Raw genomic sequence first — 18,221 nt, forward strand, 5'->3', positions numbered from 1 at the left:
AAAGAAATTGGAAAAATTCAATCTTCCTTGCATCGTGCCTCATCCCGCCACAAAATTGTCATGGTATGAGACCGATAGCTTTTGAGTAATTCTGCTGACAGACATACTGAATTGAAAAAAAACTACATACAACTCTATAGAGAAAATGAGGTTGTTTATTTAAAAGCAGAAGAAAGACATTTCATGTCAAACTTTGTGTGCATTGCAGAGACTGTATTATCTTGCAGTGGGCTTGAATTACATTATGACTTTTATTGAATGTTAACACACAGATGTCACAAACATATGAACATGTGTGAGTCTGTTTTGTTTTTTTTGTGTGGTTTTGCCATGTTGGTCCTGCCAGGCCGGCCAGCTGGCTCGCACCAAAACACAACCTGGATGTGTTTGTTTGCTGGCGATGGCCATCTGTGTGTTTGATTCCTTCTGTAGTAAAGATTCCTGACATATGGTCCCGTTTAAAACAACCAGTGTCAACATAGTTCCCCTTATTGAATGAAATGACATCAGGGTTTAGCAGAAAGAAAACACCAGCACCACATCCTGAAAGTTGTTTTTCAAACTGTTTCTCAATCATATCATGGAAAAAGTTCACGTTGAACAGGAAAGACAAAGGCAGCATAGTTGAAGTTGGGATTTACAAAAGGGTATAACCGAGGGTGAAACCTTAGATTTTCCTAAAACTTAAATTGCCTCACAATTATAAAGGCGGCTTTCAGACACGCACTGAACTCTGCACATTTTCCCGAAAGGGGCTCTGAGAGGACACAGTCAGAGTCAGTTGCTCTGGACTTTATTCTGGAACTTTACTGCCAGACCCAAACTCTAATGCCTCAGTGAGCCGATGTGAGAATGCAGCAGGAAAATTTCCGGAAAGATTTCAAAACGAGCAAGCGGGCACTTTGATTATGTTACTAATACGTAACTGACACAAAACCTAAAATAAGTTTAAAAAATAAATGCAAATATCTCGGGATTAAAAAAACATGACATATACTTAAAAGATGCAGACAAAGATGGAAACGTAGAGAGGCTATGAGATCCGTGAGCTTTTGATGATAAGGGACGATGCCGCTGCCGATGTGCTGTAAACAAAAACACGTGATTTCCAAAGCGTAAATTAAACGTCATGTCCTGAATCCTGCTGCTCTGCCCAGAGTCCAACCCTCGTCGGAATGTTCTGGACATTTTCTGTTGTTGTGAACACGTGACTCAGACAATTTCCTGCTGCGTTCTTCACATGTGAAACACAAACTCCAGAAATCTGGGTCCGTGAATATTCTGGTGTTCAGGTCTGAATATTACCACATATTCACTGGTTTTGTTAGACTGTCCTGTTTTATTCACCTTCATCTGTGGTCATTTGGCTTCTTAAAGCAGTCACAAAAAAAAGTGTCACCTATCCACGAGGAAATTCATTTTAAAATTCCAAAAGTATGAAATATTCATTGCTGTGTCTGTATTTGGGGATCTGTGTGCAGAATGTTGGAGACTGGGCTTGAAATCACATTTCCTGAAGGAATGTAGTGAGGTGGTCTGATGTTAAAATGTTAATCTCAAATTTTACCTTCCCTCTCTGTTTCCATAGATTCTTCCTCAAGTTTTTCCTGAAGTGCAACCAGAACTGTTTAAAGAACGCAGGGAACCCACGGGACATGAGGAGGTTCCAGGTAGAAACCACAATCCTTGTGATTCTGTTCTTCTGTTTCGTTTGTCAAGCTTATCCCTCTTACACTTCCCCGTAAGTCACAATAACACACATAGCTTTATGGTTGGAGTAACACAAACAATGGAATGTGTGTGTGTATATATGTGTGTGTGTGTTCCTGTGTAAGTAAATAAGCTATCAGCGCCTTCACAGGAAACATGAGGTCCCGACCCTGACTAGTCAGAACATAAATATACACACAAAAGCAGGGAGTTGGAGAAGTAAGTAAGAAAGAAAGAAAGGACGTGGGGTTGTGATTAAGATTTAGTGTGGTGCAGTCTCTATTATTTCCTCGTCTTCACAGCCAGAATACAATCAGGAAGACACCACTTTAGCTGGAGTGGAGATGGTGGACGCCCAAGAGATACTCATGGATTTATTACCAGGGCACGCGTGTGTGAGAGTATGTATTTCTGCTGGTGTGTGTGTGTGTGTGTGTGTGTGAGTGTGAGTGTGTGTGTGTGTGTGTGTGAGACAGGACAGCGAGACAGAGTCGTACAGTAGCGAGTGTGTGACAGTATCTGCGCCTCTAATTGTGCAGCTCTATTGTAGTGGAACCAAAGAAGACAGCTCTGTTTCCCTGGGAGATAATTAAGGGCCGGACCCATCAGGAACTATTGAACAGAGGAGGATAGACACCACACACCCACCCACACGCACACACACACACCTACAGCCACACACTCACACACACACGCACACGCACACACTGTGTGTGTTGAGGCTGATGGTAATAGCTGTGATAACCGGTTACACTTAAAGAGCTTTTCACAGTTTCATGCTTTTAACTCCTCCTTACAATGATCCCAACTTTGTAATTACTCATTTTTGCTTTTCATTTTTTTCCCTTTCTGCTCTCTCTCGCTCTCCTCCTCCCCCCTTTTTCATTCTTACCTCTTTCTTCTTCTACTTCCACCTCCTCATTTTCCTTTTCCCCCAACTACCAATTCCCCTTTTTGCCCACTCCCCATCCCCTGCTTCTCTCCAGGTGGTGGTATCGACCACGGTGAGCGTGGAGGGACATGTCCTGTCCGTGTCCGACAACATGTTTGTGCACAACAACTCCAAACATGGCCGACGGGCCCGCAGACTCGACCCCGTGGAAGGAACGCAGTCTTACCTAGACCACGGTAACACAAGAGAGTTTGTGTCTGTGTGTGTGTGTGTGTGTGTGTGTGTGTGGACATGTGTGTGTGTGTGTGTGTGTGTGTGTGTGTGTGTGTGTGTGTGTGTGTGTGTCCCCATGATAATGTGTGAGTGTGAGCAGCATGGCCACCAGATGGTTGAGGGTTTAATCCTATCAGGTGATTCCTGCCCCTCCATCTGGCTAATCCAACTTACTACACACAAACACACACACACACACACACACACACACACACAATCACACACTGCTCTAATGTAATTATGCTTCTTTTTCATAAATAAACCCAGACTAAGAGGTGTTGTTGTGTTTCAGCTGAATACTGATAAACACAGACATTTAACCGATGCCAACTCTAATATAACACACACATACACACACACACACACACACACACACACACACACACACACACACACACACACACACAGACACACAAAAACACACGCAGTGTTGGTTTTTGACAGACAAGCTTTTGTTGTTGTGATATTGAATTGAATAATATGAGCTTATTCAGACAATATTGAAGTGACATAAAGCCGAGTGTACCCAGTCTGTTAGAAATACCATGACACACACCCAACCTTCTGTTTGTGTGTTTTTATCCATGTCAAGTTATTATTTAAAAAGGATCTGCGGTAATCTGGCATCAGTCTGTCTCACAGAGGCGGCATGTGGGATAAACAGACAATACATAAACCCAAAAGGACGCAAAGATATGCTGTCAAGATGATGCTTGAATATCATATCGCATTTTAAAATGTGTTATACACGCTATGACAGAGCATGAACATTTATTTTCCTGGTCTTCCCACAGTAAGCGGGTTTGGAAGAAGTCCTTTTTTTCTAACTTAAGCTGCTTTCACACTGAGATGATCCTGAATGTGAGAAAGCAAAAGTCAACAGTCAACAACCTCCTGCTGCGTTCTTTATCAGTGTAAAGCAAACTTCTCGTGTCTGAAAACGGCTTTTTATCTTCAAAAAATATCTTAAAAAATGGATTAAAAATTTTGAAATTAAAAATAAAACCTCCCAAGTTACTTGCTTCATTCATGTTATCTTTATGCTAATATTAACATGAGGAAACTTTTCTACTTAAGTATAAGTTGAAAAATAAATCTTTAAATAGCAGTGTTTAGCAGTGGTGTGTTAATCATCGTGGGCGTAGCATGATCAAATATAAGCTGGAGATGTTGCAGACTTCAGGTCAGATTTCCCTCCATGTTTAGAGACTTTTTGGCGTTTAATGGAAACAAGCGTTTTCCCACAACGTGTGTGTCGAGTGAATGTTGATTTTGAGGGTTTTACTCAACAACTGTTGAGTTCAAATTCATCTCAAATAGTATGTTAATTCGATTTCTTTTTACTTTCCCCCTCTCTCCTCTCTAATCCTCCACTTCGCCCTAGGAGCAGCTCCTTGCATTAAAGCTATCAGTCCCAGTGAGGGTTGGACCACGGGGGGCGCTACAGTCATCATCATTGGAGACAACTTCTTCGATGGTCTCCAAGTCATTTTCGGTACCATGCTGGTTTGGAGCGAGGTGAGTTTGCCAGCAATCAGCATCCAGTCTCCGTGTTGTTTCAGCCCCTCCACTGTGTGCTTTTGCCCTCCGACCGTTGGAAGTAATTCAATATGAAAACATACTTTTCCTCATGGTCAGGCTCTTAACTGTGTGTGATCCTGTGTGTGTGTGTGTGTGTGTGTGTGTGTGTGTGTGTGTGTGTGTGTGTGCGTGTGTGTTTGTGTTTGTGTGTGTGTGTGTCTGTGTGTGTGGCTCTAATGAGTCCCCACCAACAAGCAACTGCAGCCCCTCTCTTACCCACACTCCCTCTGTCTCTTTCTCTCTGGAATACTGATCCAATCAGCAGATTTTGATAGCCATCGGCTTAATGCTCGCAAAAACACACACTTACACACACTTACACACACACACACACGCATACAGGGCTCACTATCATACTTTCCCCCACGCCACTCCTCTGCAGAATGTTTATTTGTCTTCTGACTCCACTCACCGTGTGCGCCGAGCGACCATGGCTCCTTTCCAACAACAACACTAAGTGTGTGTACATGCTGGCATACGTGGATGAGTTTGTGTGTGTGTGTGTGTGTGTGTGTGTGTGTTAAGAGCTGAGGGGTTTGTTTACAGTGTTGAGAGCCACACTTACACACACTAACATGTGTACAGAGTCTCAGTTCAGTTCAGTTCAACTGACTCAGCTCTCTTGGCGTTCCTCAGACTGGCTCCTAATGGCCAACCAAATGTTTCATTTGCACTCAAACCTCATTGTTGATTCCGAGGCGAGAAACAGTTTTGAAAAATCTTAGTGGAAAGTGATTGGTTATGGGTGCCAATTTTTGTTTTTAATCTCTATTTCTTCCTCCTTCCTACACATATTTAGCCAAATACTAAAAAGTACTTTTGAGAAACATCCCTACAAATATGATGCTAAATGGTTTGCCCCGAGTGGCCCAACATAAATATAAATTTCCATCTGTATTCAGAAATTAATTGAAGCTTATTTTCATTTTTTGTGGCATTGCAAACATTTGTTCCATTTCACATAAGACATAAGACGTATTTTTACTATTGAAAAGATTTAAATTGATAAACATGTACACAATTTCAAATGTATTCTAATTCTACAATAGATATAGAAGTAAGTCAATTCTAGCTAAAACAACATAAAACTGTTTGTTTGCTGCAGACATTAAATTCACATGCAGGATCTGTAAATCAAATTAAATGCAAACATGCACCAAATCCAAACGTAAATACAGCTCAGCAAGCGATGCCTTTCACCACATTAACAAGTGGAAATGCAATAGTCTCAACCCACAACCTTAAATAAACTTAAGAGTGGAGCTCCAGGAAGCAAATTACGCAAAAGCATCCTTAAAGATTATCACATATTGCATTGATCAAAACTTGATCCAAGGTCAGATTCAAAGTTTTAAATGGTTCCTGGTTGTTTCTATGCAGAGGGGTTTTAATACGACATAATTCACAAAATCCCATCAGGACTTAAGATGTAGTTGTATTTCTGGTGTGTGTTTGTGACACTGACTCTTGGTCGCCACGTTCTTCCTGCAGTTGATCACGCCGCATGCCATCCGGGTGCAGACGCCTCCCAGACACATTCCCGGGGTCGTCGAGGTCACTCTGTCTTACAAATCTAAACAGTTCTGCAAGGGCACACCAGGAAGGTTCATTTATACAGGTATGTCCACTGTACACACGCACACACACTCTGACAAACACACATACACACACTCTCAAACGCACACTCAAATGGTAGAAGCACACACATATACACTCTCTCCACATAAATATATGGATGGATTTTTCTTCTTGTTTCTCAAGAGCAGGTTTCATTTTTCACTGTTTGTGAAATGTTTGTTTGCATATGTAATAGCCTTCTCCTGTGTGTGTGTGTGTGTGTGTAGCATCCATGAGTTGCAGTTCACTCTCAGGCCAGACAGTGTTGAACTAATGACTGCAGATTAGTCACCATTAACAACCCACACTCGTTAGAATGTTGCCATAATCAGAGGCTCGTTAAAACCAGCTACAATTAAACAGTCTGCTCTTTATAGCGCTCCATACTGAAGTCATTAGTGAAATCATCCAGAACACCCAGTTTACTAACACACACATTGAACACACACACACAAAACACACAAATACCCAACGTTGGAAAAGTGTGTCTGATTTCTGACCGGATTCTTGACTGTGACCAAGTGTTTTGTTGCTAAAATTCAAGATCTCGAGCGTGTCTCAGAGGAGAGAATGGACAAAAACGCGCGTTTGTGTAAGTGTGTGTTTGCTCATTTTATTCGCATATACACTACATGTGGAAATGGATTGAGGTGATGCGATGTCTGGTATTGATCTGCTCAACATGGCTCCATCACACCGTAACGATGACGGCATTCACAGAGAGAGAGAGACAGACAAATAAAACAGCTGCTCGATGAATTATTAGAGGTACGAGACATTTAATGACCTTGGTAATTAACCAAAGATAAAGATGAGGATTTAAGCCTGATCAATGATGATGAAAAAAAGAAAAAAAACTTGGCCTGAATAAATTGTCAGTTTTACAGTCAGTGTCAGGTTCAGGAAAGTTTTAATATTTCCTGTTGAGAACGCAGAGGAAATGTCGAGTTTTGTGTTTCAGCTACAGTCATTCAGAATAAAGGAAAGGAAGTTGTAAATTAAATTGCTTCAAATGAGATTGGAAAGATTTTTGCGATGATGTTTTACGCCGGTGTGCTATAACGAAAAACATGTGATCTTTACAGCAGATTTTATGTCAGGTCCCTGCACGCCTCAGTGCTCCACACATTCAGCTGTTGTTGTGATCATGTCTGAGCCTCAGAATCTCCTGCTGCCTTATACATATGTGAAAGGCAAACTCTGGAAAATGTCCACACCAAATTTTTCTGGACATTTTCAGAAGTTTGTGTCTGTAAGTGGCAATAAAATCACCTTCAGCAACAGGTTGATACATAAATTCAATAATAACAATATGAAAATCTAAGAAGAAGACATTGGCTGACTAGACGACGACTTGGGGTACCTGAACTCATGCTAAGTGGTTTTGTGTAAAGTGCAGTCAAACAAAACAACATTTAGCACATTAAATAAGATCATTATGTCAATTGTTAAATAAGTTCTTTGTACAGACAAAAATACTCTGAGTTCTTCCTTTAATATTCTTCAGTCAAAACATTTTTGGTCTGACCCTGAGGCCAGCCGACTGGTAATTGGTCCGTCTGGCATCTAACTGCTTTTCCTATTGGGCGGCAGTGACCCCCTGTGACCTCGCGATTGGCTGATCGCTTCAACATGTGACCCAGGAAACGCGATCCGTTACTGCGGTTGCCTGACCCCGCCTCAAGGTCGACTTGGTTCTGGAAGTCCCTGGTGAAAGGTCGCTGGTGATGAAAGCTGATTGGCCGTTGTGGGTTCTTGGTGCTCGAGCTGTGGTTGCCTCTGGGTGTAAGGACGGAGCAATTAAATGCGCTCACGAGAGAACACACGCGATTGTGCAACAACACACACGCACACACAGATGTGAAAACACACAAAGCAACACTTGCTTAGAGTCATGTCTTACACAACATACCACACACACTTTCAAACAGGGGCAGGAGTTGAAAGTAATTGTAAATCAGAGAGATATGAGGGCAAGATGGTGACTAGTCTGGTAAACAGATGGTCTATCACATAGTCTACACTCACACACACACACGCTGCGCCGTATGGCTGCTTCATCTGCCTATTGGGAAACATTAACATTCCCTGCATCACACACTCTATATAAACACACAATGTTACAAAGTGACAATCAATAGTTCGTCTCACACACAGAGACGTTACATACGCACATGACCACACACACACACACACACACACACACACACACACACACACTGACACACAGAGCCGGTTAATCATCAATGCAGGTGCTTAAAGATCCAAACCTCAGCTGTGAGAAGGAAGTTTTAGTAAAAGCTAAATACGCCGTCAAATTTTTTGACTTTTCTCTCTTTTATGAGGAATTGTACTTTCGGTTCCCGACACAACAGGAGACACTGAAAGACTGAAGTACGGAGGGTGAGACAGACGGGAAGACAAAGGAAGAGAGACAGGTCACAAAAGAAAGACCAAAAGAAAGGTGGACTTTTAAAACCAGATTGTAAAGTATTGATCTGTCCTAAGTGGATCACACGTATACTGACACACATATTCAGATACACACATGTACATACACACGTACACAAACGCACGGAGAGTCGCCGAGAGCAGAGGAGCTGTGGAGAAAGAGATCTCATCTCATAAGGGGAAGAATGAAGCAATAATTCAGTGGTATTGAACTGCTGGCTGGCCAGAGAATCGATCTCACCACACCTCCTCTCACCTCCTCCTCCTCCCCCTCCTCCTCTTCTTCTCCTTTTACATCAGCCCTCTTCGTCCTTTCACCCACACGGCCTCTCTTTTTTTTCCCTCGTCCTCCCTTGCCCACCCTCTCCTCTCTTCCTTACACTCTTTTGTTTAAGGCTGCCAAATGATGACAAGAAAAATGTCACTGTTGTATAATAAATCTTAGACACACAGCTTCAACACAGACGATATTATTTTCCCGATTTCGCCATGCCTCTTTGGCACACAACCCCCCTCCCCTCCCTCTGCTTTTCCTCTGTCTCCCTCCTCTCTTCACATTTTTATTGTGAAACAGGAGTGGAGGGTCCGTCCTCATGAAACTTCTATGAGTATTGATCCGCAGGCAGCGCTGGCCTCTGAAAGGAAGAGCGAGGGGTGGAGGAGGAGTGATGGAAGAACGGAGGGTTGGATGAAAGTGGCAGAAGGTATAGTTAAGAAAAGGAGGAGGGGGGTGGGGGCTGATCAGGACAGAGGGAGGCGTGAGGAGGGGGGAGGTAAAGGAGAGCAGGAGGGGTTCAAGCTGGGATGCTTTCATGGGGAGCAGGGTGGCAGAACGAGTTGAGATGGAACAGGTTCAGGCTTCATGTCACCAAGTCCTCGGCTGACGTGTCCCTGGTAGTTGTTTTCCAACAGTGATGCTTGCAGCTGTCATGAAACTTACATGGAACGGAACCATTTTGTTTTTCCTTTTGTTTGCGAGTCTTCCACGAGCATCCCTCAGGAAACTAGTGGTCTGGGACACATACCATGTGACCCCTTGTATATTAAACTTGTGACATTCTGTTCAGAATGTGTTTCCGTTAAATTTGTTTTTATGTAACTCAGTGTTGTTGCTGCTGCCTTTCTTGGCCAGGACAATCTTGAAAAAGAGCTCTCAGTGGGGTGTCCCTGGTGTAATACATAAATGTTCTTCATGATGTTAGCATGTAGCTCAAAATACTCCAGACCCTCGTAGGGTTGCTAGGCCGGCTGTAAATTTATACGGCTCTATTTTAACAATCTAAGCACCTGGTCTAAAGCACACGGAGAAAGTGCACTTGGCAATGTTCACTTGCTCCATGGCGGATTTATATTATAGAGACGGATGATGTGTCTCAAGCAGTGTACACATGTTGTAGGGTCAGATTGATAATCCATTCTTTAAATAGTGAAATGTTGCTACAATTGCTTCAAACCAGCTGTCTTTGGTCAATCGCACAATTGCAAGACCAATGCGCCAAACAATCTGCTTAGACGTTAGGTTGCCACTTGTGTAACAGACTACACTTTAAGACCGACACCCATGTGTGCAATGTCCATTAGCTCGACATTGTGGACGATGGATAAGAAAATGGTGTCTCTGTTTGTCTGAAACCAGCAAAGACACTTTTTTACCCTTTTTAAGATAATACCTCTGGTAGTTTCTCAATATATAAAGTAAAAAGACCACATTACTCTTATCTCCTCAACACAATGGGCAGTGGATGTTGAGATACTGTTGGTTCTGTGCTGGAGAGAAGTCTTTCTTTTTTTCCATGCGTCCATTTAGGATCCATGCAAACCAGCAACTCTTCACAACTCTTTCCATCCCTCCTGAACGTTGGAGACGGGTGCATTTGGTTTTGGAAGCTGGTGTTACGGTTGCCTTTTTAATCAATTGCATGGTTTTCTGCTGATACTGATACTATTTCTGTTCCAGTGCGGAAATAAATCATTTGAGAAACCCGACCTTTTGGCTCCAAAGTACACACGTACAACAGATCTACACAAAGCCATCGACAACATGTTGTTCTATTAATAAAGGGTCCGTTGGAGACACTTAAGACCTTAGGGATCCAAACCACACAAAGTCATCCTGTTGTATACGTGTCCTTGTGTGTGTGTGTGTGTGTGTGTGTGTGTGTGTGTGTGTGTGTGTATGTGTGTGTTATATTAGAGTTGGCATCGGTTAAATGTCTCCAGAGATGCAAACAGTGTGGATCTGACACTGGCAGTTAATTCTGACAGTTGATATCCCACCGACTGTAAGGCAGCTGTTTTTGTCGTTTAGTTTTTCTCAACCATAACTGGGTTTATTTTTTTCTCTCTTTCTTTCTTTGGATGGTTTAACATATGCTCCCTTTCTCCTCTCCTCCTTCACTTACCTCTCCTTTCACCTGAATCCTTCTTCTCCTCTCGTCTCCTCTTCTCTGCTCTTGTCTTCGCTTCTCTTCTCTTCTCTTCTCTTCTCTTCTCTTCTCTTCTCTTCTCTTCTCTTCACATCACATCACATCACATCTCTTCTCTTCTCTTCTCTTGTGTTGATGCATTTATCACATGTGAATCATAAAATCATAATCTTAAGCAATATGTTTCCTTGCAGCAGGGGGAAAGTATGGTTCCTGACAGTTTCACATCTGGTACTTTTACAGCTCACAATTTATGAACTTATACTGCTAACAAATTATGTGGTTTCGGACACAACAGAAACCAGAAAATTGGGTGTGTGATGTGATAATAAAACAGACTTACATATAAAAACCACACACTCATGTGCTAAAAGAAACAAAAAAAAAAGCACAGAGGATATTCAGCTGCAAGTAATTTATGAAAGCTGGATGTGGAAAGTACCAAATATCACTCCAGCTGCACACTTGGACATCACACACACACACACACACACACACACACGCACACTTGCACCGAAGCACTCACACGGACACACGCACGCACACAAACACAGTGAAGCACAAACGCAACCAACCTGCACATACCACACGTACATCTCTTACCTCCATTTTTCTCTCCCTCTCTCTCTCTAACTCACACACACCTTAGGTTCAACAATAGGGTGAAGACACGTATAAATAAACACAGAAGCACACACAGACACACACACACACACACACACACACACACACATAATACTCATCACTCTGACTGACGGAGCTCTCAGGACTCGAGTTGATTGACGTGTCGATTGGATAAAGACTTTAGAAGAATGTAATTGCAACATTAAAGTGAACTCTAAACGTTCTTTAAAGCCCTTTAGATTATACCTGCACTATTATCATCATACTGATGCCTTTGACACCATTACCTGCTCCACCGGGTCTCTCCATCTCTGAACATTTATATGTTGCATTAAACCATCACACGGCTGCTCCCACCGATCCCTACTGTTAAACAGCCGCACCTGAGTATGTCATTGTACTCTCACCATGGAAGTCGTTAAAGTACTTTATATATTTGCTGACTTTCGTAATCCATAATGTTTCCAACAATCTTCGAACCTAGAGAAATCCCCAATTCCTTTCAAGGTAACAGGACGTTTCATTTTTAGTCGTCTTTTAGTGATGTTGTATCAACTCCCCGTGGCTTTGCCAGTCTCTGCTACAAAAACACGATGCTCTCCAGTTAGCCAGTTAGTCGTCTGTTTTTGGGATCATGATCATTGCAGTTTGCTGCATTACGTGAATAAGACGTTGACCTCATCCATGAACATGATTTGAGTCACGTCAGGTATATATAAGTGCAACTTGACTTAGACCATCTTCTCAGCCTTCAGGGGAAGATGTGTAGACTTTCTGGTGTCCTGAAGTCAATGGGGAGCTCATTCCACCAAACAGTCGTGATTTTGTTGAGTGGCTAGGTGTCCATCGCAGTGAGAGAGCAAGCCGATTGGCCGATGCAGAGCGGAGTGGACAGACCTGGGTTTATTCTTATTGTTTGAATTGAAATTGCACACTGCACATTTAATGGTAAACGATATCCTGAGTTGCAGCCGGCGGTTGAGTGCTCTGGTTTAGGAGGATCTCCACACAGGAGTTGTTGAAAGATGTGCTTTTCTCTCTGCAACACTTTTCCAGCAAGATTTCCTATTCACAGCTTCTCATTCACAAACCCTCCTCTCTAAAACACAGGCTTCTGTCCCCTCCTCCAGATCGTGCTGAGCAGGTTCATTATTTCTCAACACGGAAACCCCCCCAGTCCCTGCACCCCCCTGCTGACTGGCGCAGATGTTGATGTTCTGTATCTGTATCTAAAGTGTGAACTATCACATTTTAATACCTTTACTCTGCTTCAACGTTAGTGTTTAAACGAGGATACTGTTGCTTAAAACAAGACTCTTGCGTCAGATATCTTGTTTTCCAGCTGACACTGCTGAGCCTGGTGAGCTGGAAGCCGTTACTGTTGTTGGTTGATTCATGTACACAATCATCAGCTTTAGCTTTCTGTTGTTTTGCATCAACTGGATGTTTACACAGACATGTTAGATTAAATATGAAATCCCACTGGGAAATCTGCATATTTGTATGTTTTTTTTCTCCAAGGGGCAAGAGTCAGTTTTCTTTTTTCCCATCAACACTTACTGGTCAGTGTCTCCTTCCCCCAGTGCTGTATTTTACATTATATGACACTGTTGGGAATTGGTTGAAAACGCCATTAAAGAGGTTAAGGGTGCAAAAACAAAGTTGAAGCTTCAAGAAAGAGCAGATGGCAGAATGGAAAATCTTACCACACATGTTTACCCTTCACTGAGGCAAAAAGAAGAGAGAAACAAATAAGACACAACATCCTTATGGTCACAGGAAGTGGGAAATATCTTCAAATGTCGCAATAACCAGTATCAGATAGCGTCCACCACAGCTAATGCCTTATTTTCCCATTTTAAAGGAAGTGAAAATAAACATATCTATATACAAATTTAGTATATCAAATTATAGATATACTTAATTGCATTATAAACCAGCTTACTCTGGTACAGCTTATTTAGGTTGTTGTTTATGATACAATCTACTCCGTGGGTTTTTACAAGAGGTGGCACTTTGGACACTGTTCATTTTAAGGGGCAATAATGTCGACCGACAGCAGAAAAGTTCTAGAATTCCTGAATTGTGACTTTCTTTGCTAGAATTTTTACGTTGCATCCACCCAAGCATGACATCACCTCCGAACAGGCCCCATTTTCTAGACTCGCTCAGGAAGTGCTTGTCTCATGAGATCTGTTTGTTCTTAACACTAAAGCACATTTCCGCTTCTGTTCTCCGCAGCGCTGAATGAACCAACCATCGACTACGGTTTCCAGAGGCTTCAGAAAGTCATCCCGCGACACCCCGGGGACCCAGAGAGGCTGCCGAAGGTAACACAATGAATTAATGTTCACCTTTTGCAAAAGAATCCCAGTGAACTTGATGATGTTCACTGGGACACTTCAGGAGGGCTGACATGCGCTTACGGAGATCGAATCTGCAGCTGCTCAGTTGCAATGAGCTACACTGAGCAACTGCTGTTATCAAAGAACCAGCGCGCAGACACACACACATGAATTCAAAACACTAAGAACAAAACAATTATGCTCTTATGTGTTCCGTGTGGGTTTTGTTTGTGTTATTTTTGAATTTCTCTGCCGAATATGTGTTTTCAAATCTCTGGTGGCCCGTGTTGTTACCTCTCTGTGAACTCTGCGTGTGCGAGCTGCTTAACCCTCGTTTGGAGGGTGAGTGTTTGAATCGTCTCCAGATCAGAAAGTCATATCTGATTATTTGTTTAACAGCTGGAGATCAAGCAGAGCGTTTAAAGGATCCGCAGATGTAAACAATTAGCACCAAAAGATGAGCTCGTCTTTGAAAACGAAACCCTGTCATGTTGATCTGTACATGCAGAGGGGACTCTTTCAAAGTGTGTGTGTGTCTGTGTGTGTGTTTGTGTGTGTGTGCTCGTGCAGGCTCACCACGTTCACTTTAAACTCGGGTAAGAATCTGGGTGGGTGGGGTCACGACCTTTTCGAAAACAGCTGCTTTCGATTGGCTCCTCATGCCCGATGGAGCTGATCCAGGATTGGCTGCCTCTGCTGTGACATCATCAAGGCATGGGCGCTGGTCACGATGCGATGATGTGGTGATGCTGCGATGTCATCGCGGCCGTGCCGACACCGTGGCTCCTGCACATGTGTTAGCAATCATTAGTACTGTGGATGCGCATTATCACCGTGTGAACCGCACATCACACACACTCCGCACCTCAAATCTGAAGTTTGTGGATTTATCGTCATAAACATTTATTATTCTCACTTGTTTACAGTGGACGTTACTGTACGTTGCAACGTGTTTAGCCTCGGACGTTAATGAGCCCGTTGCTGTTTAAACTGGTATTACAACTTAGAGTCAAGTTGTGAAACTGGACAAACACTCAGGGTTTGTGGCTTCACTGTAATGAGGAAAGTTGGGTGTTTTAGACTGTTGGAACATTTTACGGTGTAAAGTTACACTCTTTTTAGGACCGGTTACAAATGGTTACAACAGGGAATTTTTCAATCATCATTTTTGCAGATTAGGTAAGAAGTCGTTAATGTAGTGTGGTCAAATCCAGGAGAGTTTCAAAGTTATTACGTCCATGTTGGCCGATTCAGCGAGTCTCTTGCCAGTGTTCAGAGCCAGCGCAGGAAGCCTGAGGGCTACAACTATAAGACCTTTTTTTAATAATCAGTGAATTTAATACTATTATCACACTTCATTTATTACATGAAATAAAACTAAAACTGTAATGTCAAACTTTTTTACACCCAACCAAATGACGTGTTTTTTTTCGACCAGCCGAATGCAGATATTTTGTTTCGTAAAGTGTCAGATTGCAGATTGAGTACCATCAAATATTTAGCATTTTCGATTTTTTGTTTATTGATTGATTGAAATAACAATTGCCACTTAATTGTTGACCAGTGAAATCATCATTTAACTGACCCTTTGTTGCAGATCATGTTTGTCTTTTACATTTTTTTGAGCAGAGAGAAAGAGGTCGACATAATGTTGCCACATGTGACTCATGAGAGTTTGCATCCTCTCACTAATCTGCAATTAAAATTGATTTCATTATTTTACTATAACCAGCATCATTAACCAGATCATTTGATTTCATAACCGTAAATTGCCAGAATATGACCTGTATTTGCCGCATCCATGTTCTTTTAACCATTAACATGGATCATCAGCCTATTATAAGCAACATGATCATTACACAAGATATTTCCAGGCAAATCTACAATGAGAACTATCTGGTTGCACTGAGAAGCTGGATGTACTGATCAGGTATCAGATCCAACCAAAGGACGACAGAGAGGTTAATCAGAGCTAAACATGGGGGAGGACTATTGATCTGTAAACACAGCGACTTGTCACTGTGTTTTTTTTCATAGTGCACGAGATGAAAAACAAACTTAACAGTTCAACTTCTAGAGGAAACCGAATCTCATGAGAAACTACAAAAGACAATGAGTGACAAAGAAATGTGGTTTCTCTTACACATTTGTACCTGATTCTCTGTGTGTGTGTGTGTGTGTGTGTGTGTGTGTGTGTGTGTGTGTGTGTGTGTGTGTGTGTGTGTGTGTGTGTGTGTGTGTGTGTGTGTGTGTGTGTGTGTGTGTGTGTGTGTGTGTGTGTGTGTGTGTGTGTGTGTGTGTGTGCGTGTATTGCTGGGTAATTCATCATTGTGCAGACTAGTGGTTGATCGAACCGTGAGACTTTATTACTGCTGCCCACCAGCAGTGTGTGTGTGTGTTAATATTGGTGGCGCCACACACACACTTGCCTGCTCGTGTATTGATCAGCCCTCATAATGAAGATAACAGACGAGACAACAGGCCGACAACAGACATACAACAGACCGACAACAGACATACAGAGAGACAAACAGGCAGATGACAGATAGACTGACAGACGGGGCAGTGGAGTGTATGAGAGGATTACCAGTGGACAGCCGATTCTATAATTGTTCAGTGAACATTCAGGGGATTTTGCTGGCCACACACACACACACAAACACACACCAGTATTCAGCTGCCACTTTATGTCACAATGATCTCTTAAGCCTTCATCCAAGTGCACAAACAGTTACTGTATAAAGTGATTTACACCGTGATGCCTGGAGACTGTTTTCACAGTTTTCACTGTTATAGTTTAAACTGTTTTCACAGTTTAAACTACAACGGAACCCTTTGAGCAATGGGGGGCTGCTGTGCTGCCCCAATTACACTCTGTCAGACCAGTGGCTTCTCAGTACAATCAAGAGTGATATTGGTTTGGAATTGACTAAATCTGACTTGAATCTTGACAAATTCTTCAGTTTCGTAAAAAATCTGAAAACGTTTGATAATCAAGTACCTATACAGCAGTTTTTATACTCTGGTCTTATCACCTGGACGAAAATCTGTCTGAAACGGAGAAAAGAAGGAGAAGAAACGCGTCTGTGGCTGCACAAAGAAATCAATCAGCCCTCTTGGTTTGCACTGCAGCAGGAAAATTAGGACATTAACAGCCTTAAAAAACAGTCACGGTCTACTCATTGTTTTAACTTAGTGAATAAAATGAGATGTCTTGGCACGAATTGCATTTCTGCCATTGTGTTTTTACAAGTATTTCCTGCCAGAGTTGAGCATCCTTTATTGTTAGTAAATACTTCTGTGACTATTGGAAGAGAGCGTAACTGAAATGCCTACAATTCATAGTGTTGCCACTGGTGGCAATGTGACTGAAATAAAATACATTTGATGAAAGTTAGAAAATGTGTCTACTTGACAAGAACAAGCTTCAGATTTTAGTCATCTGAAAAAAAGCACTAGTTTGGCAGCATGAAAAAAATATTTTATGTTCAGCTCTGATAGTGAAGGAGTCTTGGTTGGGAAGGTTGACCAGTATGTGTCACCGCCGTCAGACTGGTGACTTCCTTTGTGACTCACTCAGCCGACATCGCTATGCGACTCATTTTGATGTCATGCATCACACTGAGGTCAGCACCGGCTCGTATGAGTAATCCTGGTGATGCATGAACACACAGACGTGAAACCATGGAACTCTCTTCCTCTCTTCACTCAATCAGTGAGTGATTGTGTGTGTGTGTGTGTGTGTGTGTGTGTGTGAGAGTGAGAGTGTGTGTGTGCGCACAAATCAATACTTTTAATTATGTGTGCATGTGTGTGATTGGCCCCACATCCCTCCTTGGCCTCATGTTAAGTATGACATCATCCCAGTGCGAGGTGTGACCCTGCATGTACAGCATCCCTAATGGGACATTAGAAGCGGATCAAGGGGCTAATGTACCAGCATTAAGTAAGAATAAGTCGTGTGTGTCATGTCTGTGCCGCCCTGGCACACGCATGTTACACACACATGGGTGGGATAGGACATATGGGTGTGTGTGAGTCTGTGTGAGTCTGTGTGTGTGTGTGTGTGTGTGTGTGTGTGTGTGATGTATGATTATCACCTTAGAAATGGTCAGAACAGTAAAAGCACCTCGACACCTCCTGTTATTTTCTCTCTCTGCCGACAGATCTGTCTTTTCTTTAATTTTTCCCTATTTTTTTCTGTGTCTGACTGTTTGTAAGAAAAAAATGAAATGAGAGACAAGTGCCTGTCAGGCGTATATTCCATAAATATTTGACAGCAGACAAAGACGATGTAGGACG

At 42.3% G+C, this 18,221-nt stretch overlaps 1 protein-coding gene across 4 annotated transcripts in view; it reads left to right on the plus strand.

Moving 5' to 3' along the window:
* Positions 1–18,221, plus strand: part of LOC128457183 (transcription factor COE1-A) — an 81,758-nt gene that overhangs the window by 52,818 nt on the left and 10,719 nt on the right. For 2 of the 4 annotated variants that reach the window (XM_053441755.1, XM_053441756.1), the window contains exons 7-11: positions 1,589–1,670; positions 2,697–2,838; positions 4,260–4,393; positions 5,948–6,074; positions 13,816–13,904. In XM_053441755.1, the coding sequence (XP_053297730.1) occupies positions 1,589–1,670; positions 2,697–2,838; positions 4,260–4,393; positions 5,948–6,074; positions 13,816–13,904 (574 nt within the window). The remainder of the gene's footprint in view (positions 1–1,588; positions 1,671–2,696; positions 2,839–4,259; positions 4,394–5,947; positions 6,075–13,815; positions 13,905–18,221) is intronic. The other 2 variants (XM_053441757.1, XM_053441758.1) reach the window with 2 other exon arrangements.

This window comes from Pleuronectes platessa, chromosome 15 (genome assembly GCF_947347685.1).
Source record: "Pleuronectes platessa chromosome 15, fPlePla1.1, whole genome shotgun sequence".
Lineage (NCBI taxonomy): Eukaryota > Metazoa > Chordata > Actinopteri > Pleuronectiformes > Pleuronectidae > Pleuronectes > Pleuronectes platessa.